The 26,585-nt window shown below is 38.9% G+C and overlaps 1 protein-coding gene across 4 annotated transcripts in view; it reads left to right on the top strand.

Moving 5' to 3' along the window:
* The window catches only part of CDK14 (cyclin dependent kinase 14), a 324,092-nt gene that overhangs the window by 28,494 nt on the left and 269,013 nt on the right, over window positions 1-26,585 (top strand). For 2 of the 4 annotated variants that reach the window (XM_065830694.2, XM_065830693.2), the window contains exon 3: window positions 9,560-9,607. The exons of the other annotated variants lie outside the window; for them this stretch is intronic. In XM_065830694.2, coding sequence (XP_065686766.1) covers window positions 9,560-9,607 — 48 coding nt within the window. The remainder of the gene's footprint in view (window positions 1-9,559; window positions 9,608-26,585) is intronic. 4 annotated transcript variants of the gene reach the window in all.

Raw genomic sequence — 26,585 nt, 5'->3', positions numbered from 1 at the left:
CCTGCCTTCAAACCTGGGCAACAAATGCCAGATGTGCCTTGCTTGTGCTTTCCTTCTCAGATGTGGTAATTTAGAATTTAATCATGTGAAGGATTGTATTTATTTTACTCATGTGTTACTAATCTGTGTAATTTAACAGCAAGTAGGGACATAAACTTCATTAAGATCCAGATGATAAAAACAATATTTGGCTGAGGTCCCTCCTCTCATTCTAATAATACTGAAAGCAAGACATGGCACTGGGAAACACAAAACTGCTATTACAAAATCTGTTATTTTTTGCTGATTACTGCATTATAATCTGGGATGATGGTGCAGTGCTGCTAGATGTGTCTTCCATTTCTGCAGTTTGTATCCCTCAGTGTTTGTCTACTATGTATTTAGTTTGATTTATGTGGTTGGTTGGTTTGTTTGTTTGTACTGGCACTCAGGATAAAAATGAGTCCTTAGGATGGCTGTGTGCCTTTTGCCCCCCGGTCGCAGCAGAGCAGCCTGCTGGGGCTGCAGCAGGTGAGCATCCCTTTAGCAGCAGGCACAGGAGGCTGAAGAAGCTGGTTGTATTCTTTGATTCTTCATAGAAATAAGAAAACCCTGGTTTTTATGTATACTTTCATGCTTCCTTTTGGTGCCAGGCGTAATCCATTCAGAGAATTCCCCAAAACTATGGTGTTTGAATTTGGGGGTATTTATTTGAACTTTTTGGTACTTTTAAATACAGTGTTAGTTTGAATCATTTGATAAAATTTAATTCCAGTTGCTTTTATGAGGTGATTGGGGAGGAGAATTGAAAGAAACTAATGTTACCTGCTTGTTTCAGCACTTAAGTGTTTTTAAAGCTCTTAAATTATTTATATTTTTGACAAAATCATTTGATTACCTTAGAGTATCTCTGCACAACAGTAGCTTGATGTACAATATTTTATATCTCCTACAATGGTGTGGAAATTCAAAATGTATTTACAGCTGATGAATATTTCATGTGTCTCTTTTAACTTTATTCTTTAATATTCACCTCAGGTACTGTAGCTACATGATATTAAAGAGATTTTGGATATTTTTTGACACAGTGGTTCAGTGGGCTGTTTGAGGCTGTTAAATTTGAGGATATGATTTCTCATCAAAAGGTACAATCAAAATCTGTTCCTCATTTTTACCTATCCCAGACTTATTTCTGTACCAGTTACAGAAATGTGTAGCTGCCTGTGTTCTGTACAAATGAAAGCATTCATTTGGGAGTGCAGGCTATGTGTCTTCTAAGGAGAAAACATGCAAATCTGTTTTGTAGAAATTATTCTCCTTATTTTCAATAAGCAGTACCTAATACTTAAAAAGCATTGTGTATTTTTTTCATAATGAAACACTTTATTATTATTATTTTTTAATATGGATAAATGGTATGTGAGAATGCAAATAAAGGAGTGGAAGGTGATCTGAAAATGAGGATGCTTTAATTTGGTTTATGTTTGTAAGTAGAGGAAGCTACCTCATCAGCAGGAAAAGAATTAAAGACAAAGGAATGAAGAGGCCTGGAAAGTTCTTAATTTGTGGAAATAATTGCACTGAATGGGTTCTGGTTTGTGTAAATGCGTATTCCTTTTTTTTTCTCTAAGCTTAATTTTGCATAATTTTATGCCCTTTAATACTTGTTTTGAAATCAGACTTGAAAATAACTACAGCAGCACAGATCACCACCAGCACCCCCCTGGGCAAAACTCACTCCGAAGCACAAGCAGGTGAAACCTGGGGGCTGAGATCTTGGGTTGCTGCCGCCTGAGGGAGGTAACCAAACCAAGCAACAGCGCTTGGAAGTTTCTGACACAATTTCTCTCGATGTTTACAACTTCTTGAAAGTGGATTTGTCGTTCTTGCGGGAACTTTTCTAGGCTGAATGGCTTGGATATCTTGGGTGTCAAACTACCTGAATGCAGCTGGTCTCACATTTGGGTAATGGCTTTAGAGAGCATGAAATATATTAACTACAAGCACATATTTAAAGCCTTGATGAGATAAAACTGAAAACCCTCCAGTTTGTATACGTCTGCATTTTTTTCTTCTATTTTCTGTACAGATAGATGAGGCTGAAGTCAATTAGATTGAAACTGAAATGTAAAAGCTACACAACAACAGTATCACAGAATATGAGGTTGGAAGGGACCTCGAGGATCATCTGGTCCAACCTTTCTTGGCAAAGCACAGTCTAGACAAGATGGCCCAGCACCCTGTCCCGCTGAATCTTTAAAGTCTCCAGTTTTGGGGAATCCACCTCTTCCCCGGGGAGGTTATTCCAATGGCTGACTGTTTGTATCGTGAAAAGATTTTTCTCTTGTGTCCAGTCGGAATGTCCCAAGAAGTAACACGTACCCACTGCCCCTCGTCTCTTCCTTGTAAAAAGAAAGTCTCCATCGTCTTTGTAGCCACCCCTTAAATACCAGAATATGGTGATTTTAGTATGTCTAATGGTGGTCGTATGTCACATATTATTTGAGGAAATTTTTTCGCCTCATCAGTTAAAGATTTCTAGCTCTGGAACTCAGGTTTTGAGCTACTGCATCCGATTTCAGTAACTGATATTTTTTCTTTGTCTGAGCAAGAATGTTTGATTTATTTTCTCTTTTACTGCAGCAGTTTTTTTTCAGTATATAAATCCCTTTAAAAGTAACTATGCAAAGGAGGTCTCATTTCTGGCAGTTTTTTTGGGAAGTATGAATGAAGTTTAAAAATATATCAAGTACACAATTTAATGAAGTTTTAACATGAAAACCAAATATTAAGTTGTCTATATTTGCTGTCAGTAAAGACTATTCAATGCACTGAGATGATATTTGATGTATACCAGCTATTGCCAGAAGTCAGTGATTGTCATTCAATGTATTGCTGTAGGGTGGTAAGATACTTTTTTTTTTTATGAAAGTAACATATTTTTCTTTATTGTAAAATTATTTTTCTTACTGACATAATAGAGCCCTGAAAATAGGTGCCATGCATGTATTTGGCTGGCAGGGTGTGAGTTTAATGTAAATTAGAACTTACACTGTGACTGAGAAAGCTGGGAAACTTTTAGTTGTGTCCAGTGTGCATTGATTTAATCAGCTACGTATGGCCTTCTGAGGTTTGAGAGTCTGACATGCCGTGGGTATATTATACTGTGGGAACTGCCTTTAAAAACAAAAGAATTAGTCATAGAAATCTCTTGTTGAAAATGAATGCTTTAGTTTCTGCTTTATAAAATAGTTGTAGTCTCTGGGGCAGTTCTTTCTTCCTGCTTATATCCCCTTTGGATTTAAAATGTTGTCATGGCAGTAATTTGTAGGCAAAAGGGCTGTTTTGTTTCTGTAGGGTATTTTATTGTACATTTTGTTCTTAATTGTGCAAGTCTCTTCAACAACAACAACAAAAAGATGACTAATTCGTAGAGAATGTGAGACACAGCATGGGTTAAAGCATTTGACAACCTAGTTGATTAAGCTGGTTTTGGCTGGATTAGTCACATGGCATTTGACGACCAGTCTACATTTTTGCTTTTGATGAGTAGTCGTGTTTCAGCAAAGTTTGTTTGAGAAGGACATTAACATTTTACGACTGTGGACTCTGCAGACTTCCTAGTGGGCAGACCCTGAATTTTGCTCTGAAGATTTAGCCAAGCTTACTCAATTTTATTACTGGGCAATTTAATGTTTGGTATCCCCTTTTTTCTGAAAGGACTCCTTTGCATGAAATTTCATGGTCACAAACTCTCTTCATGTTTGTTACATTAGGTATTTTAAATTATTAAACTTCACAAGGACAGATAGGTAATAAAATAGATTAAATAATTCAGAAGAAAACTTAAAAGGCTGTTTAACTCTTAATCTGTCTTAAAACAAACAGTTCTTTTTGATAAATCAACTGTCATTTCTACTGGGCTTCTTTAGGACAGTGGAATAAACTATCACATATGAGAAGGTGACTTCAAGGCAGAGTATATTAAATTAAAATGTTGGCAGGCAAATGAGTTCTCTTTGAGTTTTGTTTTTTGCTATTGAAGGCTGTGCCTCCTGCTACAAAATAGAGAGGCCTTCATTGCTTCACTTCTAAGGGAACAGCTGCTTAAAGTCAACGTTTCTGTTAACTCTGTCATCCAAAGAGAACAGTATCTTCTGTTTTACAAATTGCCTTAAAGTCTTCTTTTTCATTTGTAAAACTGTTCTTTCTGTGTTTAGTACCAGCTGAAGGAAAAGACACCTCTCTGCGTTCAATACAGGAGAATCAAGTTCAGCAAATAATGGAGTGCCTCAGGGGTCAGTACTGGGGCCAATATTATTCAATATATTCATTAACGATTTAGACGAGGGAATTGAGTGTACTATCAGCAAGTTTGCTGATGACACTAAGCTGGGAGGAGTGGCTGACACGCCAGAAGGCTGTGCTGCCATCCAGCGGGACCTGGACAGGCTGGAGAGTTGGGCGGGGGATAATCTGATGGAATTTAACAAGGGAAAGTGTAGAGTCCTGCATCTGGGCAGGAACAACCCCAGGTTCCAGTATAGGTTGGGAATGACCTATTAGAGAGCAGTGTAGGGGAAAGGGACCTGGGGGTCCTGGTGGACAACAGGATGACCATGAGGCAGCACTGTGCCCTTGTGGCCAGGAAGGCCAATGGCATCCTGGGGTGTATTACAAGGGGGGTGGTCAGTAGATCGAGAGAGGTCCTCCTTCCGCTCTACTCCGCCCTGGTGAGACCCCATCTGGAATATTGTGTCCAGTTCTGGGCCCCTCAGTTCAAGAAGGACAGGGAACTGCTGGAGAGGGTCCAGCGTGGGGCAACAAAGATGATTAAGGGAGTGGAGCACCTCCCTTATGAAGAAAGGCTGAGGGAGCTGGGGCTCTTTAGTTTGGAGAAGAGGAGACTGAGGGGTGACCTTATTAATGTTTATATATATATAAAGGGTGAGTGCCACGAGGATGGAGTCAGGCTCTTCTCAGTGGCAAACAATGATAGGACAAGGGGCAATGGGATCAAGCTGGAACACAAGAGGTTCCACTTAAATTTGAGAAAGAACTTCTTCTCAGTGAGGGTAACAGAGCACTGGAACAGGCTACCCAGGGAGGTTGTGGAGTCTCCTTCCCTGGAGACATTCAAAGCCCGCCTGGACACATTCCTGTGCGACCTCACCTAGGCGTTCCTGCTCCAGCAGGGGGATTGGACTAGATGATCTTTTGAGGTCCCTTCCAATCCCAAACATACTGTGATACTGTGATACTGTGAAATAGTATTTGAAGACCACTGTATATAGTTGTTGTGGTTTAATCTGAGCTAGCAATATAACCATGATAGCCACTCACTCACCCACCTCCCCACCCCACAAATAGGGGAGAGAACTGAAAGGAAGAAACTTGGATTGAGATAAACACAGTTTAATAAAATAACAAAATACTAATAAACTACTAGTAAATATATATATAGAATAGAAATAGAATATAAATATTTATACACATGTGGCTAGCTTATCTACTATATCACCCTTAAAATCTGAAGTTACTGCAACTGGATAAAGGATTTTAAGAATTGTAAAGGAAACCGGGACCCTCAAATATATTTATTTTCCTCCATGATACGTTGGAAAGTATAAAGAAGTCCTATTCCTAACAGTTATGTTGCCGTTTGAGAGTTATCAGATGACAGAGAAAGTGTAACTTATCGTGATCAACAAAACTCCCCTTGCCCCCAGACTCAATTAGCGCTGGTAAGAAGCAACAGCTGGATTCTAATTGTTTTTTGGTACAAATTGGAAAACTAGAAAAGCTTAATTTCACCTAATGGTCACTGTGGATATGAGGGTGATGCTGTAAAATTGTGACTAGTGGGGATGTGAAGGGCTTTGCTGACTCTTCCCTACTCTAATGGAAAAAAGTCTTTCTCCTTCTCTCAAATTTTTATATTTTCGGTGCAAAATATTTTGATGTGGCAAAATTATAATATACCCGATACTGCCAGTAATTATTTTTGCAAGGATATTTTAGGATTACAGTGAGCATAAATGCTTTTGTAAAAGCTCTTACTTTCAAGCAGTTGCGTCCTACCCAAAACTGATTCCGGAACTATGATCTGGGAGTCCCTACTGCATGTAGATGTCGTTCAAGTTGGAAGAAAAGATAAAACAGCTACTGTTTAATGTGTTAAATACCTTCCCTTGACTATGTATGCAAAATAAATTTTAGCAGTATACTGCATAAAGAAAGGAAGTTTAAATAAAATGGATGTGCGAGAAACTGTCTTGGTTACTGTGACTGAATTAAATAGTGGTGCAGCAGTTCTTCATAATATCTTTTAGTTTAGATTAATTTAAAAAAGTAAAGTATGCCTTCTAACACAAAATTTGCCAATATTTTGCGAATAATATTTTCAGCTGCCTTGTTATTTTTCCGGTTTTCTCAAAAGAATGCAGCATTCTTTCTCTTCCTCTGCCAGCAGGAAGTGTGTATTTATTGCTTCATGAAATAGTAGCAGGTTGAGATCTCATAATAAACAGCTCCAAGTGTTTATTAAATCATGTTAGATAACTGCAGGATGCATTATTTAATACCACATACAATTTTATATATGTTAAAGTGACTGAACCAATATGTCTTATGCACATCTTCTTGTTCTCTTGCTGTCTCTCCAACACTTATCCCTCCCCAAATCCCAAATCTCTCACTTCCCTTTCAAAACGTCTTTTGTTTTCCCCTCTCTCTCTGCACATCTGGTTGTCCTGCTCTTTCCCCTTCCCCCCCTCCAGCTTGATAGTCTGATTTTTAAAGCTTTGTTCTGCAAAGCACATAATTAAGCAGCAAGACACGACAGGGCATGAACATTGTTATTAATTGAGGGGGGAGAGAGAAAGAAACCAAAGGAAAACTACAGAGAAACAATACCAGCTGGCACTCTGTGGGTATATAATTTGCAATTCTTTTAGGAGGACGCTTGTCCGTGGGGTAGAATTTTTGTTGGAAAGGGATGGCCAAACGCATGCACCAGGTGGATGCTTCTCAGCCAGAGCACTTTGCTCTGCACTGGGGCAACATTCTGGCAGCAGCTCATGCTGGTCAGACCTGCTCCCATCTCTACTGCTGGCCCTGTCCCTGGAGGGGCTCTGCAGCCAAACCCCATTAACTGCTCTACAGAGATAGATGGCTGCCTTTGAAGGAAGGGCTGTTGCAGTGCAAGTGACATTTTTCTGCTGAATAGCAGGTGTTAATAATATCATTCTGTAGTTAGTCAATGTGACTGTAACATCTGTCTGGGTGCTTGTAATTGTACCAGCCGTTTCCACTTGAAAATGAGCAAAGAAAATACTAATGAGTGGTTGGCAAGGGCCTGCCAGTAGAAAGTCTCTCCTGCCTGTTAGTCCCAGTGGCATACAGTGAAACTGCCTCTCTGAGGAGGAGGGAAGACGGAAAATAAAAACTCTCTCCCACTAAAAGAGGGAGCGGGTCTCTTTAGCTCGGAGAAGAGGAGACTAAGCGGTGACCTCATTAATGTTTACAGATATATAAAGGGTGAGTGTCATGAGGATGGAGCCAGACTCTTCTCAGTGACAACCAATGATAGGACAAGGGGTAATGGGTGCAAATTGGAACACGAAAGGTTCCACTTAAATTTGAGAAGAAACTTCTTCTCAGTGAGGGTAACAGAGCACTGGAACAGGCTGCCCAGGGAGGTTGTGGAGTCTCCTACTCTGGAGGCATTCAAGACCTGCCTGGACGCCTTCCTGTGTAACCTCATCTAGGTGTTCCTGCTCTGGCAGGGGGATTGAACTGGATGATCTTTTGAGGTCCCTTCCAGTCCCTAACATTTTGTGATTCTGTGACATGTAGTTGAATTACTTGGGTGCTGTGCAGCTTGTCTATGTATGTATGACTTCTGCATGGTATACAAAATTAATGTATTTGTATATGATCAACAAAGCTCTGGCCCCTTGTTTCAATGCTGAACATCTTTTTTTGTTTGTTTGTTTGAGAAATCGTAATAGTTTGTAGTGTGAGGGACTTTTAAAAACGAGTTATGATACTGGAGCATCAGAACCATAGTAGAACCAAAATTTTTGCTGGCAGTTGTGCTGTTCAGAAGAAATTCCAGATAAACCTTCAAGCCTCTGCTCAGGGATTATCCCAGGCCAGAATAGGAACTGGGACCCACTGCGCTTTCATGCCTTTTTTTCTGGCTTCTGGAAAAGCCAGCGTTGTTCTAATTATGTATTTAGACCAAACATGATCCTTTAAACTCCATATTACTCATTTTGGCCACCTTGCTTCAAGTGGTGATTTTGACCTTCCAGATTTCCCTACATTGTACTGATTTATTTTGCCTTATCTCTTGTAGGAAGGATCATACTTTAATTTTTCTTATCCATGTCCGGGGGCTGCGGCTTGGATGCTTTAAGGTGCATGTGCTCGCACTTGGTGTGCTTGTTCTTGTTCCTTGTGAACTGGGCTTCATTCACTTTTCAGGTTTGTAGAGGCTTGTGATTGGCATATGTGGGCAGTGCCTGCTGATGTGACTGAGAATTGAATGTGGGTATACGTGGGCAGAATGTGGATCTGGTTTGAAAACTGTTGAAGTGAATTTGTTAATTTATTCATCCTGTATTATACTAGAGCAGCTTAAAGAGCGTTGTCTTGGTCTCTCGGGAGGAATTCCTTTATAAAGATAAATGAATAAATAATGAAAACTCATTGAGTCATCTTTTCAGTTACAGGAAAAAAAAAAAACTCAGGAGATTTCTTTTATCCTATTCGTCTTAAAAAGTAGCAAACGAGGAGGAGGAAAAAACATTTTTGTCTTCATTTTATGGTGTTTCTTCTGTCTAGGTTCTGTCATTGCTGCTTTATAAAGTATCTTTTGTCCACATTTGCATCCATAAATTGCGATAGACCTTTCTGAATCAGGGTATTTGAAAAAAAAAAAGAAAAAAAGAAAAACAATATTTATTACTTTCCCCAAGGATTTAACTGTCCACAGCACCATCAAAGGAATGGATACTATGGATTTTGACTGATATTTCTGTAGAAGTAGAGAGGAAACAAGGTGCATTCAGTTGGTTTCATGCCTTCTTCTGCACATTAAAGTTGCAGAGCCCCGTGTATCGATCTGTCTTCCAGTTAAGTGTCCTTAAACCTTGTGAGGTTCTTGCTGCAGCTCTTGGGTTTTTGTCGCAATAGTTCCTGCTTACCCCTTAAGACTTTGTTTTTCACCACTTAGGTGAGGATGCATTATTATTCTCACTTGTATAAGGGAGAGTGTACCCAGCATCTTAGGAGCCTGCATGTCTCCCTATTCCTGTAAGTAACTGAACGTCAAATTGTTAGATATTTGTCCTTCAGCTTCTGGTAACTCTCCTTCTCGTGTCCTCCTTTCTTTCCAGTGCTCTGCCATGTGGCAACAGATGCCAGTTTGATCTCTGTTACGTTTTCCATGTTTTTGCTCACCTGTTTTGAATACGTATAGGAATTCAATAAGTTTTCCTTTACAATTTTAAATGTTTCAGGCTTTGTGGCTTCTCCTTTATAACAGAGTATTAAAATATACTTTCTTTTTTAGTGTGGTTTTGTCTTGGATCAGGAAGGTTCATATCCAGATTTCCCAGGGGTGAGTAACAGATAGGTTTCTCTGGACTCTGAGTACAGGAAACAACACAAGAGCAACAACATTTGTGCTCTGCTTTTGTTGTTTCTTCCTTATTGCCATAAGAATAATTTCTTAAGCTTGTTATATAGTGGTGCTTCATTTTTTCCGGATCGTAATGAGAGGGGAAGCTCTTTCTGCCCACCTACCTCTTGTGATTCATTTGGTTCTAGTTTTTACCTCATGACTGTCATATATTTAGTGTCTTTTGTATATGGGTTTTTATTTATTACACAACAGGAGAACATTTCTTGTTTGAGAACATGATCTTCATTGAAATAATAAAATCAGGAAACCCAAACCCGGATTTCTTATGCTGGTAGTAAAATGGCTAGAATTGATCATTCTGTTGCAGTATCCTTTAGCATGTTAAAGGTTTTGGTAAGCAAGAAGGATTTCAGAGACCAGTAGCAAATAATGAAATATTATTTGGACTGCAAAAACCTGTGTCAAGCTACAGCAAAACTGGCTGCATTGGGATGGATATGAAAGGATAACTGTTCAAATAGTAATAAACATTTACATGTTTGAAGTTAAAGATGGAAATAACCATAAGTCAATATAAATGTTACAACAAGAGAGAATTCTTACCTGTCTAGACAATCTGAATTAAAAAAAAAAAGTTTTACCAAATTATTAGTTTTTGGAAGTACCAGTGCAGTGTTAATGCCAAGTTAACAGGCAATTGCTGCACGGGGATTAGATCTTGGGTGCACTGTGCATCTCTTTCCTGGGCTGCCAAGTTTTTCTCTTAACTCCAACATGATGTCCTACAATAGGAGAATATATTGTGGGAATGGCATACACAGTTGTAGCAGAAAGCATAATTCATATAAGAAAACCAGCCCATGGAAGGATGGGTGAGGGCAAGGGAAAGAAAAGCAAGGGGAGCAAAATGTGTTCCTATTAAATAGAAATATTTCTGGAATGAAAAATAGAAAGGCTTTAATGTTCTTTATTTTTTTTTTTCCTACTGAAAAATCAACCTCTTTTTCATAAGAATAGAACAACCTCGAAAAAATCTGCAACCAGTTTTCATTAAAAAAGAATTTGTCTGGAATTGTTTTCTTCTTTTGGGTATGTGTTTGTGGGGCGAGATTGGTTGAGGTTGGCTGTCGTATATTTGTTTGTTTTTTCTAACCATCAAGAAAGAATAGTGTAGTTCTGTAATCAGTTTTCTAACAGTATTGCAGAATATCCACTATTTTAAAAAAGCTTAAAAACTGGTTGAGGTGAACAGTTGTCAGAAGGGATTTCAATTTAGGTAATTCTCCCCTGGGAATGTCTGGCTTTCTATAATAAGATGTTTAAGGACCAAAGTAGTTGCTTTCCAGCCAGTGGAAAAAACAAGGTGCTGCAAGTCTTCAAAGCTGTGAACTACTCACCGTGCACGTAACTTCACAGTAATGTAGTGGGCAGAAATTTATTCCTGATCTCAGCTGGTTATAAGTTTGTGCCCTGGAGCATGAAGATTGAGGTTCTCGCAATTTTTAGTCTAGTTACAGAGGCTATTAATCATTATGTTCAATCCCTGCTTGAGTATTGCTAAGCTCTTTGTTCAATATGTTCTGAGCTATTGAACCTCACAGGTCAATTACACAGTGTTTATAAAGCTAATTCTAGATTTTGACCAAGAGTGAAAACATAAGCCTCAGTGGGACCAGGTATTGCTTTTGAGTCAATTGTTTTTTTCTAACGTTATACAGGTGAGAGGAGAAACCAACAAAAAAAAATGTTAAGATATTCAGATTTCACAGAGAGGGAAAGGCAGCTGAATGCAGATGACTTTTGAAATTTCTCAACTCTTACCTTTGATTCTGTTCAGGTTTTTCAATGGTAATTATGGGGTTAATGCGAATTCTTAACAGATTGTTGACCTTCGCTGTCACAATGGGTGGTTTATTCCAGCGGATGGATGTCGTCTGCTGCTGCTGCAGTGCTGGGATTTGAATCCCTCCATCTGGAGCACAGCGATGTGCAGCATGTTTAGGTAGTGTGGAATTTCATTCCTCATTCTCCAAAAGGTGAGGTATCTGAACATGGAGGGCTCAGATAGAGACCTGGGTCACAATTCCTCTGTTTTCCTTGTCTTCTTTTTCTTCAAATCATTGATAATTTCACAAGCCTAAAAAAACCCCAGTGCCCCCAAAACACCTCAAAACCCAAACAAAGCAAAAAAAAACCCACTGAAACACCCACAAATGCAAACAGCTGGCCCCCTGTATTTTGTTTTATGTTCTGAAAATGTCAGGAAATCATGGTTACTGTTAGGATAGCTGTCAATTTATAGAAGGACATCAGCTTTCCAGCCAATTTTGCAGACTTTGGGAGAAGACCATCTGGAGGAGAAACGGAGCATATCCAGCAATTGCAGAAGAGAATCATCACCGGTATCATACTCAGTTAATGCAAATGCTCAGCTGCCAAGTTGCTGCATAAAAAGCACCTTGATTTTCCTTGGGGAAAATTTTAATAAAACATCACCCTATTCTGGGAATGGAAATTGCCTAACATTAAGAGCATAAGCCAAAAGTTACATGTTTCTTTCTCTTCTAGGAAGTGTAGTAGTTGCCTAATTTGTGTGCTATAAAATGAAAATTTTCTCATGAGCCTGCCCATAGTGTAACATGCAGTTCATCACAGTAAAGTCAGTAAAGTCTGGAAAGTTTTCTCCCAAAATCAAAGATAGCTATTTTAGAAGATATTTTTCCAGTCTGAACAGGCACAGACTACATTCTTTCTTTTGAGGTAGTAGATGTTCAGCATCTCTGAATCAGTGCTTCCACGTATGGGAAGGGACATTTGCATTCACTTACCCTGACTGGCCTCTGCAGTGAGTCTGTTTTGGATCTGGCTGATTTTTGTTCATTACATACGAAAGATACCAGACTCACAAATGCTTTCATTTATAGATACTAAGACATTTTACAAAATCGAGAATAAGTTGTACATCACATTTAACTAAATAGGGATTACTTGATTTGCTTTGTGATTTTCTAAGCAGGACAAAGTCTTTCAAGTATGAGTAAATAAGCCAGACTTGAGTAGTCCAGTTAGTATCATTGCCTTACTAAATACTGTGTCCTTTCAGCTTCTCAGTCAGTGAGTTACGAGGGAGCATTTTTCTGCAGAGATAGTCTTTTCAGCAGCAGAAAAAATACTGTGGAACTGTAGAATAATTCAAGTCAGAAGGGACCCAACGAAGTCTCTTGTCCAACTGTCTGCTCAAGGCAGGGTCAGCTATAGAATTGGACCAGGCTATGCAGAGATTTATCCAATCATATCTTGGAAACCTCCAAGGATGGAGACTGCACAATGTCTCTGGATAACTTGTTCCACTCCTTGACTGTTAACAGGGTGGAAAAGTTTCTCCTTATCTTCTGCCTGTATCTTCTTTTTCAATTTATGCTTGTTGTTTCTTTTCCTGCCACCATACGCTATCATAAAGACCTTGTCTGTCTTCTCATAACCTACTTAAAGATACTGGGGAGCTGCTACTAGGTTACCCTGAAGAAGTCCCTTCCCCAGGCTGAACAAATCTTGAACTCTCAGTCCCTCCTCACAGGACAAGTGCTCCAGCCCCTGACCGCCTTGGGTACCTCACCTGAACTCTCAGTTCTGTCACTGCCTGTCCGCTACTGAAAGTCCCCAAACTGGCCTCAGTAATCCAGATGTGGTCTAATGACTGCTGGGCAGAGGAGCTGATCATTTCCCTGGATGGGGTACCTGTGCTCCTCTTCCATCTGTTTGCCCCCACTGCTGCTGGGATCATGGGGCTCTTGTGGGGCTGCCCTCTGCTGTGTCCCCCAGGGCTGTGTCTGCAGAGTGGCCCATGTGCAGCCACCCCCAGTGTGTAGCATTGCATGGAGGGGACTTTGTTCTCAGGCGCTGAACTTTGTTTATGTGCTTGTTGAATTGCATGGAATTTCCATCTCCAGCCTGCCCAGATCCTTCTGGATGGCAGCCCTGACATACCAACTTCCCCACAACATCAGCTGCAAACTTGGTAAGAGTGTTCTCCATCCTCTTCTCTACGACATTTCCCCAGCTGGGGCCCTGCAGTATTTCATTCATTATCAGCCTCCAGGCAGAGTACAACCCATTGATCACTCACTACCCTCTGGCAAGATTAGCAAAACTTTTTTTTAATCCAGCTAGTTGTCCACCCATTTTGAGTATAACATCTGAATACAGGAAAGCTGTGGGAGACTGTCAAAAGCCTTGCTAATGTTAGCCATGTTCACCACTCTCATGTTGTCCAGAAATCCAGTCATTGTATCAGTTGGTCAGGCAAGATTTACCCCTGGTAAATCCATGCACACTGTTCCTAGTCACCACAACTTTCATGTGGCTGGAAATATACTCCAAGAGGATTTGCTCCACAGTTTTGCCAAGGGCCTAAGTGAGGGTGACCAGTCTGTAGTTCCCTAATTGTCCTTTTGGTCTTTTTTTTGAAGGCCATACTTTGCCTTTCTCTGGTCATCAGGGACCTTTGCAACCTCAGTTCCTAAGGGATTGTTATGTTTCCTGAAGTGTACTTCAGGCAGATTTCAGTATTTAGTTGTCTGCTTTGCAAGCCTGAATTCTTACTTTCAAACTTCCTGAAAATACTCAAAAGAATGAAAATGTTCTTTCACTGTTTCTTCTAGAATTTAAAATATTTTTAATGTGTTTCAGGTGTGTCTTTCCCCTATACTGTTTACTGTAGAAAATGAAGTTTATGGTTATTACGGGTGGTTTCAAATAGAGTGAAGGCATTTCCAAGTTTGTAATACGGTTGATGGTCTGCTTATATATCTAACCACTTCATTAGCTGGAAACTGCAAAAACTGTCATGCAGCACACCTCAGACTTTCTTCTATAGCCAGAGTTTGTCAGGGATGCTGCGGTTGCCGTGACCTGTTTAGATCAGGATGCCAAGAGCTAATGCCAGATCACATTGCCAAGGAAAGTAGTGGGGTTTGGTGTCTGACAGCACTCCCTGTTCTGTCCTTGGAGGGGAGGTTGGCTAAGATTCTGGGGAAAAGGGTGGTAGCTTTAGTTTTGGTGGAGACATGCTGTTACACAAATACCCGATATAAAAGGTGCATATACATTTGAAAATAATTGTGTGTGGATTTTGTCATTAATGTCTGATCTCTCTCCGTCATCACTTGGATCTTGAGTGCCAGTAGCTGGTGTTCTGAGAGAGCTTATTGTGAAGCATGAATCAGAGCTCTTACAGTCTTGTTTATCTGAAAGAGGAACCTGGATAGCATCTACGTCTGCCCAGCTCTTTTCTTGACTCTGAGCATTACTCATTTGGGTGAACATTTGTTTCACTGACTCGTTTGCTCATAGTAGACTCTGGGATCCTGGAATGCCTGAGCAAATACTGTGGAGATCTTGACCTGTGTTTTAACTAATATGAGCAGTGGCCTTCAGGTATCCCAGAAAAGGCTCTCTGAATATTGTACAGAAGCTGAACGGTGGACATTTTAGGTAAGGAGGATGTAAGACACATGGATTTGTCCATACACAAAACATGAACATCTCTGCTTTGCCTCACAAGGGTGTCTGTTACCATTTGCTTGTGGCTGGTCTGACCTGATGATTGTTCTGATGCTGAGCTGCAGTGATGGTGCCTCGTGGTGATGGTCCAGAGAAGCGGTGCCACTCAAGGCGGTGCGGGCTGCCTCCATGTACACCTGCTCATCCTGACCCACCCTTGGGTGCTTCGTACTCAAAACCACCTTTTAGTGTCTCTGATATGTACCACTAACAGTTGTGTATGTGTGGAATAAAGGAAAGATATTAAATCTAGAGTGTCTTGTTTGCCCCACTTCTATAAACAACTGGAAATAAACTGCACTATTCCAGATGCAATAGCTTGTAAAAAGATGTGGTAGAACTTCAACAATAGTGTTTTCAGTATTCTGAGAAGCAGACATTTAGCCATACATCATACTTGCATGTTGAGGCTATTAAATATGTAGCCTCCTTTTGCGGTGTGCACACATACTCTGTCCTTACAACTACCAACTAGTATTTGTTGCAACCAAAGAAACAGTGTGATTAGTATTTAATACGGATATAAACACTGACATCCATATTGATGGTTAGTGTGCTGTAAATGTGTAGCATGGCCTTATATCCAGCTAATGGTACATTGAATTAATAACTTGTTTTCCTGTGTTTACTTAGAGAATAAGAAAATTATTATGGAGTATTCAGTGAGAACATTTGCACTGGGATAAATGCTGTTTTATAAAAGTGCAATTGGAAATTAGGTCATTAACTAAGCTTTTTACTGGACAGTCTTCTTAAAATACTGCCTGCAGTGTGGTTGATGCAAAATGAAAGTTATTTCATAACAATATATCCTACAAAAACTATTTCAAGAAAGGTCTGTGGAGAAAATTGAAGATGTTTTAAAGAAAAGTATATTTTGTTCTATTGTGTAAAAAAATTAGATCGAATTAGTCCTAATCAGTCACATATTTTGCCTTGTGGGCAGTATTTTATTTGCTAAAATACATTTAGCAAAAGGCTAATTTATTTATTTAAAGGCTACATGTCAGTAAAAAGCGTATTTTTCTTCTTCAATTCTCAGTCATGTGATAGAAACTACTAAAGTGTTCTGAATGCCTTTTGTTTAAGGATTTGCAGCGTGTCATTCTCAGCTTTTTCATAGCTACCAGGGAATGGTTTAATGTGTTAATTTTGATGTATAAATGTGGAAAATCTCCAGACCTTTTATATGATAAGTTTTTTTGCTGCGGTATTTGGTATCCACGATCATTTTCTGAGTTGTTGTTCTGCGGTTCCTGCAGTTAAAACTGTTACGGCATGTACAGCAAAGCCCTGGTACTTGCTGGATCCACTTAAATCAAATTCCCAAAAACTACAGAATGTAGTATCACAAATTGTTCATTGAAGAGTGATCCTTAAATATATGTGTGAAGGAATGAAGTTTAATGTTTCTGTTTTTTCCTCCTCTTTCTCAGAAAAATTATGGAAAAATGGGCGTCCTCCACAATTTCTGACCTTCAGCCAAAATGTCATTAAAAATAGTTTTCTTTGCCAGCTGACAGTTTTTTCTACTGGTTTGCACACCCTAAACTCAGTCTGGCTTTTGCCTCATAGTTGTTAATGTCACCTGTGAGTTAGGCCATTTTGAAGTCTTAAGTCTTGCAGATAAAGAAGGTTCGTACATATGGTGCTGAGCTTTGATTTCTTTGATACAATACTGCAGTATCTTTCTGAAAGTGAAATGAGGCAATTGGTGTTGGGTTTGTTTAGGATAAAGCCTTTTAATCCCCATTTCACCTTAAACTCCAAAGTCTTGGCTTCAGAGGTCTGCAGAACCCGACTGCATCTGTCTATCTCTGTTCTCCTTGGCAAAGGTATTCTTTGCTTTCCTTCTTTTATTTTTAAACTTATTTTTGGCATTTCTACATTCTCTGCTTTTGTCCCTTGACCTTTCCCTCAAAAAAAAATCTGCTAAAATTGCTTCAATGTTTTTTAAACTATCCTGCTTTTTTGCTATGTTTACTAACTCTCTTTGTGTGTTTGACTCTGTGTTGCAGAATAATACAGACCACTCTTGTCAGATTAGTCCATTTAAGTAAACAAATGTTCCCAGTTTGTTATGGTTTTCCAGTGGCATGCTGTATCAAATAGTGGGTCTCAATAATGTGTTTCTGAGCAGGAGACTATATTAGCTCCTTGAGTCAGTGATTTGGAAGGTGAGTGTCAGCTCTTTGTAAAATTGATATCTGCTCTGCACAGGAACAGCTGAATCCCCTGGGATACCAGCTCTTGCAGTGGGTAAAATGGAAGCAGAGGGTTTCGCCCATGCCAGCTGTGCAGCGGGGAAGCAGCTGGATTGCTGCCGGAGCAGTTGGCAGCATTGAGCAGTGACAGAGGGGCTTTGGAGTCAGGCAGGAATATAAACACTTATCTAGCTGAAACGATTAGACAAGTATTTCTACACCTCCATTATTAACTGATTATGAAAAATTGAGCTAATGTTTTAACCGTAAGCTCTGATATGACAAACAGTCTCATGAAGAATGGAGCTTATTTGGGAGCGCAGTGAAATCAGTGGAGCGGAAGCCGATTTTTTCTCTATGTTTGGTGGAGGGAGGTGGGAATGTCATGGAAGTGCGCCACCGAAAAGTGTTTTGGGTAAGGTCTTATTACAACTAAACTAACTTAAGCATTATGCAGACAGATGGGTTGGTGGAAAAGCATTTTAAAGAAAAATGATAAATTTTACTTTTTTACGATGTTATGACAACTTATAAAGTACTATGATTTGCTATGGTTTTGACTAGAAAAAAATTGGAAAGTTTAACTGGGTAGATGGGGGAATAAATACCTTTCTGCTGAAGTTCCAAGTCAAACTGCTAACTTCTTGAATGCTGAAGCAGCTTTTGACAGTAATAGTTATTTCTGCAGAAATAAAATTTTCAACAAATGTTTTCTTAATTAAATAACTAGTTTATACAGAGACTGGAAGCTAGCTGGAAGCTGAAAATCGGGATGCTTTGTTAGGATCTTCAGTGTATCAACCAAAATGAGCCTGAAACAATGAAATATACCAGTTGTTCAATCACAAAACAAATATCAATGAGAAACCTTTCAGACTTACAGTCACTGTAGACAATAATATACTTGTTAAAAGATAAAACATATTTTTGCTTTTTCTTGTCTGCCATTTAAAATGGTTCTATTTACTAAAAAAATTTAACTCATGGTATTAATGTATTTTAGTTCCAGTTTCCCTTTAAATGCTGCTTAAGATAAATTACATGGAAATATTTTTTATTTTCTTTTTATTGGACCTCAATTACATGTTTCTTAATACTAAAATGTACTAAAAGGTGTAGTTGGGGAACCACAGCTCATCTAAGGAGCCAAGAGCTGATGTGTCTCAGAACAAGTCACTGGATTCTCATTCGGGGGTTAATTTTCTTTTTGTAGAGTACAGTAAAAAAACCAGTTTTAATTCTATTAAGTCAATGCTGCCATTTCTTGACAAAGTCCTGTACTTATTACAAAATGTTTTCTCCTGATGACCTTTTTGCTTCTTATGTAACTGTGTCTGATCTGTGGTTCTGTTTGTGTAAAAACAAGCACCCTTACGTTAATTAAAGCAATTAAAAGCAAAAACAAAACCCAAACAAGACACACACACACAAACCCCCTAGGAACTGGATCTATTGTGCAGGTTATATAAAATGTACTGATAAGTAAAGTCATGACTTTCACTGTTGTGACAGAGGTGAAACAAAGCCTGGAGTCACGTGCAATGACTTGCCTATCTGTCTTCTGAAACCTTATTACACTTTGCAAAGCTATTGCCTGTATTAATGCTGATCCACTAATGCTAATTCTTGTGAGCTAAATGTGATACATTTCTGCTGTTTTCTGACTGTCTTCAGTAAACATGAAGTTATTACTTATATCCATATTTGTCAGTGTGTTCTTTGGGGCCTTTTATTTGCAATTGCTGCTATTCAGGGGGAAGCTAAATTTTTGGTGACTTAATTCTAAGCAATGTTGATGTTCTAGTGAAAATTTTGGGACAAAAGGCAGTGTTAGTGCCCTGAAAAGAGATAGACAAAAGCTTTTTTTTTTTTTCCTAATATGTTTAACATGAAATATGATAGAGACTAGGAATTAATGTTGAATGATTTAAATGCAAATGATTGATTGGTGTAGCTTTCTAATGTTTAAGCGTAGCAGGCCATGCTTTATCAGTGCCAACCCTAAAACTGCTTCAGAAGTGTTTCGGTAATACGCTGTCTGTGCGAAATGTGCTTAAATATTTTTGAGCAACCCCTGGTTAGGTCAGTCAGCCCAGATGACATGGAGTGTTATTTCATGTAGGACTGGAGTAAGATGCGCCTCCGAGTTGGCTGGCTGCATTGGTGATTTGCAAACATAAATACATTTGTGTTTATAGGTATGTACAGTTGTGCATGCACATGGGTAGTGACCCAGTAGAGCTCGCAGAGTTATATTTGGAAAGCTGCCTTCTATATTTTTGTTCAAAATCATAACTACTAAATTTTCTGGTTGAAAACAAATACAAATGAAAAAAAACCCACACTTTATATAAAATTTATTTTGAAAATGCCTACAAGGATTCAAGAGATGATGGAGATGAAGCAATGCTGACCCTGCACTACCTACAGTGCAATGACCAAGCATTTCCATAATGTGATTACTTTTTGCATTAAGCTGAGTGAATTACAGCATATTTTCTCTGAAATGTGGGCTGTAGTTGGGGCATGAGTGAATTCCAGGGCTTTTTAAGTATTGCAAGTGTTCTGTAGTAATGGCTGCTTTGCAATCAGTTGCAGTTCAGCACTTGTTAAGAAACATTTTCTTTTTTTAAGTGAATGTTATGATAGAGGCATATCATAATAGATTACAGTGAGTGAACGAAATGATGTTTTTGTAAGAAGAGGGCAAATGGAGGGAGTGAAGACATCTTTATGGTATTGTTCATAATGCCTTAAATCTAATTTTCTTTCATGCCTTTGATACTAATTGTTGATGCTAATGTTAAGACAAGGTAATAGTTTAATAGCAAACCTTAAAACCCTAAGGTTTTCTACTGAGTGGAAGACATTAAAATAACATCAAAGAAAATGCTGTCATTGGAGTTCACCAACCTGCTAGCAGGCTAAAATTTGTATAGAAGGCCAGGACTAAATGGATGTATCAGATTTCGCAGCGTTTCTAACCTCAGAACCAAGCTGCATTCAAATATAGTTTCTTTTCTTCTGGCGGAGAAAGCACTGCGATGCTTTTGGCAAGTTATTAAACATCTGAGCTTTAATTTTCCATCTGAGGGAGAAGGAAATTATTATCTTTCTCAGAGGATATTGAAGATACGTTTCTTAATATATCTTGAAGATATGCGGATGTTACAGTACTGGAGAGGGAGAATGGCTTTGGAAATGCAAAGATTAAGTCAGACAAAAGTTATTTAGTATTGCTTCCCTTTGCCCCCATAACACAAAGAAGTTTTATTCTGTCTAATGTGGTTTTTGGATGGTTATGGTTTTTTAGCCTTTTGTTCAAAAACAATGAAATGAACCTCTGCTAAGATGGATGTTTGGCAGCTTCTTGTGAAAGAGCACTTTATTTCTTGTGTTTTAAGTATAAGGGCCTTCATGCAACCTTCTACAGAAAATCTCTGTTTCTACTAGGAAACAGCTAACTTAGTTGTGTTAATAAGAGATTTTGTTATAGTAAAACTACATTTGGCAGTGCAAATTAACAGGTTACTGTCTACCATCCTACTGTTTCCATATTTCCTATGGTAAAAGAAATAAGAAGAGTCTGTTTTAGTTGTTTACTTTGAGAATAAGGGGTGTATTCATAATATTTTCATGTTAATATGTTAGTTGGACTGATGCCAAGCTTATGTTAATATCTTGGTTTGGATTTACATGCATTAAAGTATGCTAGTTTTATGTAATGTGTGATTGAAGGAAAGCTTATGCACTTCAGATTTTTTGAAAAAATTAATTAATTAACTAGTTTTTTACACTGTGTGTATTAATGGTTCTGTTAGATTTATCTTATTCATTCATGCATTGGCCTTTGCTAAAGGAAGACCCAGGTTTGTGGGTTTAGAATTTATGCTTGGATAGTAAAATGGGTGTTTTTAATCTTCTGTCTTTCTTTTCTTACATGTATTTTTAAAACCCTGCTGCTAGATTTCTTGTTGTACTGCTGATATACAGGTTTCACAGTGCTGCATATGGAAATGGTTCATGCTTTTAATTGGTATTCATTTTTATTGCTTTGACTTAAGATTTTGGTTGAAGAACAGCTGTTTGATAAGGGCAAGCTTAATGTTGTTTATATTACCTGGGTTTGAAATGAAAAGCAGCAATTAAAAAATGTAAATGAATATTTCTGGAAAGTGACCCCAGGGATGCACTTGGTGTTTGTTGTTTGCTACAGTTGATGCAATGGAGGCATATTACACAGTTTAATATTCAGTGATATCTTGCCCTCTGCCTTTTCTAAAGCTGAGCTTTAGGGGAATACAGTTGGCAGAGCAAGAATAGGGGCCGAAGTATTAATTTAGAGCAAGCAAATCCCAAACCCCCTGAAATTTGAGATCATATCAAACAATGCACTAATTTTGAAACCTCTATTGTCTTTCCTAAAGTTGCACAAAGACTGGGACATACTCTCACCTAGTAGCCTCTTGTACTCCCCTTCTTGTGAAAGGGCATCTGTAAGTTCTTCATTTGCATTGAAATGGCTTGGGAAATGGCAGGGCTCAGGCCTTGCATAATCCTTGGAATTAGGTGGCTGTAAAGGGTGTTTCATTTGTTTTATGATAGACACCTGCTACGAGCAGGGAAGAATAAGGATGAGATAATGACAGTCTGACTATTTGGGCACAGGAAAAGAATTTATTTCAGATCTCTGTATGTACTACTGGCAACATTTGCTGGTAATCGTGATTTTAAATGGTCCTCAGTGTGCCAACAGCATTAAGCTACACTTTTCAAAGATAGATTTGAACTGCTTGACTGCCAAGTGCTTTTTAAAACACAGAGTCAGTAAGTAGGCCTATCAAGAACTCCTTGTGCGAGTCATTTTAATTTCAGTCCTTGTTTGAAGCAGAAATACACCAGCCTAGAAATGAGTGTTGACTCTGAGGGAGGAATGGAGGGCATCCTTTATTCTGAATAAAATTCCAAATTACTCTGCATGTTCGTGAAGGAGTACAAGTGCAGCCTGGAGTCACCATGACTCTGTGGTGAGGCGGGAAGAGCTGGTCTTCTCCTCACTGGAGAGCATATCCTGTCTGTGGAGTCAGGGTGTTTGCTGCATCACTTTGTGGATGACAGTTTTCAGGAGAGTTCAGCAGGTGTAAGAATGATCAGTAATTTAAAAATTACACATCCTTATTACCTCTTTAAATTACCTCACCGAAAGTTTGGCAAAAGACAGGTTTAATTCCAAAACCGGTTTTTCTTCTACTTTCATTATTTTATCCAAGTTTTCCCAAACTTGGTACCCTGGGAAAACTCTTAATGAATGCATGTTGGAGATTTGTTAAAGCATAGCTAAAACTTTCTAGGATTTTATGTTGTAGAAGTATACTGCGACTCCTTATAGGATCTGTGCTAACTTGTCCATGTATATGTTGAAGCATGAGAAGGGACTTTCATCTGAAAAGGGACAAAGTTGGTCTGCTGCTGTGACACATCCCCTCAGGTTTCAGATGATGATCTTGGGCACCTGGAGAAGACGAAAAAGGATCCTATTTTTTTCCCTGAGAGTATTGATTATGCAGGAAAATGAAGCCTAACAAGGAATTTGCAGGGTTTAGAAAGGTGTTGGAGAAGGACACTGGTGTTCATGGTTATGTATGCAGGCTAAGGGCAGCGTAAGAGTGGGTGTGAAGGGCTAGGAATGAACATGGGATCAGAAGCAGTTTTAGGGAGAACAGACAAGAGTTTGGGAGTTGGGGGGAGATGATGATCTCTAATATTTGGAGCACAAGGTCCATTTAGGAATTGCAATGTTTCTGTCGAGTCTTCTGTCTCTGTGTCTTGTTTCAGCAGGTCGGTGTGAAACTAACTGATACACATGCCCTACATACAACTGATCCATTAAACTTAATTACAGGAGTCTGTGATCTAGTCCTCCTGTTAACAATGTAGCTACAGATGAACCTATATGAGAAAGGTCTGTATAATCAGATATTTTAGAGGAAGGAGTGATATGATATGCAATGAATTTGAACCAAAATGTCATGTTAAAATATAGCTTTAGCTGCAAAGACTGTCTCTTGCACTTATTTTACTAATTTTTTATAGTGGGGTTGCAGTGTTGCCAGTCCTGATAACCCAAATGTGAGTCTCACAACCTCTGTTCTTGTTCTGCAATGTTTATAATTTCGTATTTATGTGACAACCTTCTTAGCATTTCAAAAGTAACTAAGGAAATCAATGTGTATGCTGAAGACCTACTTAAAATTGCATTAGCCATATTGAATGTGTCTCATAAACTACTATAAAACTTTTTTTTTCTCTCTCTTATTTTTTGACCAAGTGGGGCAATAGGACCCAAGGGGGCTGGACACATGAATTCTTGCGCTGCTGGTACTGGCGTTCAGAGGAATTGAGAAAGGTGGTGTCCCCCTTCCCAGAGCTGTGAAAACTGTGATAAAACCAATTAGCCATCTGTGCATGTGTTGTAATCGGTAGTTCTTGCTGTCATGGGCAGTTAAAGAACAACCAGCCTTTCATGTGTTTATCTCTCAGTGTATTGGTTGCACTGAGGTTAATGAGACTCCCCAGGAATATAAACATCTCAGATATAAGTGTAGAGCATGAGGTGTATATTTTTATTGTAACTTTTTGAATGTGGTTGGCATGTGAAAATCAAATGCAGCCATAAGACATTTTAAAGTGATCTTACACTTGTTATTTGCATCACTGTGGCTTCAGTGGAATCTCAGATGGAATTTTTCTTGTCTGCATTTTTATTGCTTTAGTAATCGTATCTGTTAGTACTCAGTCTTTTTACCTTTTAAAATACTTCCACAGCCTTTTCTGAGGACAGACAGATACTCTATTAGACATATAGGCCCTCAATATTATAAGCTCTAAAAGCATTGCAGGAATGTTGTCAGTCATTTTTGTCAAAATTGTGTCAGGCAGCAGCCATAATGTTATGCTAGTGTACCTCACGCATATACATTCTTTCAAAGGCATCCAGTTCTGTTGAGAGTCATACCTCAGAAGAGTTGTTCTGCAGCATTTACATTTCTAAGACCTTCAAACCTTTCCTCAGTGAAACTTTAAGTTGCAGTTTGTCCTTGAAACACTCTAGGGGAAACATAATTTATATCTTTTGATGCTCTCCTGTTCTAGACCTCCTTTTCCACTTACTATTCTTAATTAAATATGGTACTGGTTTTTATGGTACAACTTTTGTTCCTGATCCTGTAAAAGATTTTGTAAACACAGGGCATTATCCAATAAAATGGGGATGTACACATAGAATCTTAGAATATCTTGAGTTGGAAGGCATCCATAAGGATCTTCGAGTCCAAATCCCTGCTCCTCACAGGACTACCTAAAACTAGACCATGTGACTGAGAGTGTCATCCAGATGCTCCTTGAATTCTGAGAGGTTTGGTGCCATGACCACTTCCCTTAGGAGCCTGTTCCAGTGACCAGCCACCGTCGCAGTGAAGAACCTTTTGCTGATGTCCAGTCTGGACTTCGCCTGATGCAGCTTCGTTCCATTTTCTCATGTCATATTGCTGATCATGTATATCTGTTTGTAGGCTGGGTTATTTTTCTTTGGGTGACATCTTAAAAGCTGAGTACTGATTGCCTAATGTTACAAGGGAGGCGTATTTTTACCCATTGGCATTACATGGGACAGGCACAACCTGGCTGACGATGGAGTACTGTATTTGAATAGCAGAAACTAGAGAGCATGAGAGAAACAATTATATAAAGTCACAGCAATTATATTATTCAGATTGCAAACTAAAACTATTTTTTACAGAAATAAAAGATATATTACGGCCAAGAGCACATAACTAAAATGACAAGTACCTTGTTTCCCCGAAACTAAGACAAGGTCTTACACAATTTTTTCTCCAGAAGGTGCTTACTTTTTTACATGTATACCTACCTGGAGACTACTTAAATTGACTTTTTTTATGAATTGTAACTAGGGCTCATTTTTTGAGTAGAGCTTATATTTCAGTCATCTTCAAAAATCCTGAAAAATCATGCTAGGGCTTATTTCTGGGGTAGGTCTTATTTTTGGGGAAACAGGGTACCTGTCTTGCTTCAAGTTTCCTTCTTGGCTTTTTCTTGTTAGTAGTTAGTGTCACTACAGTTTTCTGAATCAGTTCTCCTCTTGCCTCTCAACCGTTCTAATTCCGAATGCCCCCACTGAAGCAGAAGGCATGGAAGGGCAGGTTTCCCTCCCTCTTTCAATTGAAGTGGGGGCAAACTTGGCCATGGATGCTCATCTCATGTCTGTCAATAAAGAGTCTAGTGTAGTGGAGTCTTATTATAATGACTAGGCTGCTAGAGTAATACTGATTTTATTCCTAAGTTTTAATTAAGAAGGTATTGTACTAATTGGAAGAGCAACAGAACAAACAAGCATCAGTGATTCTGCTTCATAAGAGAAGTTTCTTAATATCCACAATGTGAACAAACTGTGTTCACTGCTGCATAATTTTGTCCAAGAACCATATAGCTCATGCTACCTCATTTTTTGAGAGTTTATTGTTCCTTTCTACAAAACAATGTAAGATTTCTCTCAAGAAAATATCTGAAACAATACATTATTATTATTTTAACTGTGTGAAGATAGTCATGGGACCTCTTGGATCATGAGAGTGACTGATTTAAGGGGGGTTGCTTTGTTTTATAGTACAGTAAGGATTCTTTTCATAGTAATCTTCTGATAAATCAGCCAGATATTAAACATAGTACTAGGTTTGTTCTTTCCCACAGAAGATTTTGCAATTGGGTTTAATCTTGTGTGAGTTCTGAAGAAGTTAGTGTCTGAGCACCAAGGCAACCACACTTCAGGAGAGATGCGTGGCTGCATCATTCTTCTCCTGCAAAATAATTTGATGTGTGCAGAACCAGAAGACAGGGATGGGGAGCAGAATGAAGCCCCAATAATCGAAGGGGAAATGGTTAGCGACCTGCTACACCACTTGAACACCCACAAGTCTATGGGGCCAGATGGGATACATCCAGGAGTGCTGAGGGAGCTGATGGAGGTGATCACAAAGATGCTTTCCATTATCTATCGGCAATCCTGGCTAACTGAGGAGGTCCCAGTTGACTGGAACTTGGCAAACATGATGCCCATCTACAAGAAGGGCCAGAAGGAGGATCCAGGGAACTACAGACCTGTCAATCTGACC

The sequence above is a fragment of the Patagioenas fasciata genome, chromosome 2 (assembly GCF_037038585.1).
Source record: "Patagioenas fasciata isolate bPatFas1 chromosome 2, bPatFas1.hap1, whole genome shotgun sequence".
Taxonomy (NCBI): Eukaryota; Metazoa; Chordata; class Aves; order Columbiformes; family Columbidae; genus Patagioenas; species Patagioenas fasciata.
The sequence above is the reverse complement of the archived record's forward strand: the minus strand, read 5'-3'. Positions and strand labels throughout refer to the sequence as shown.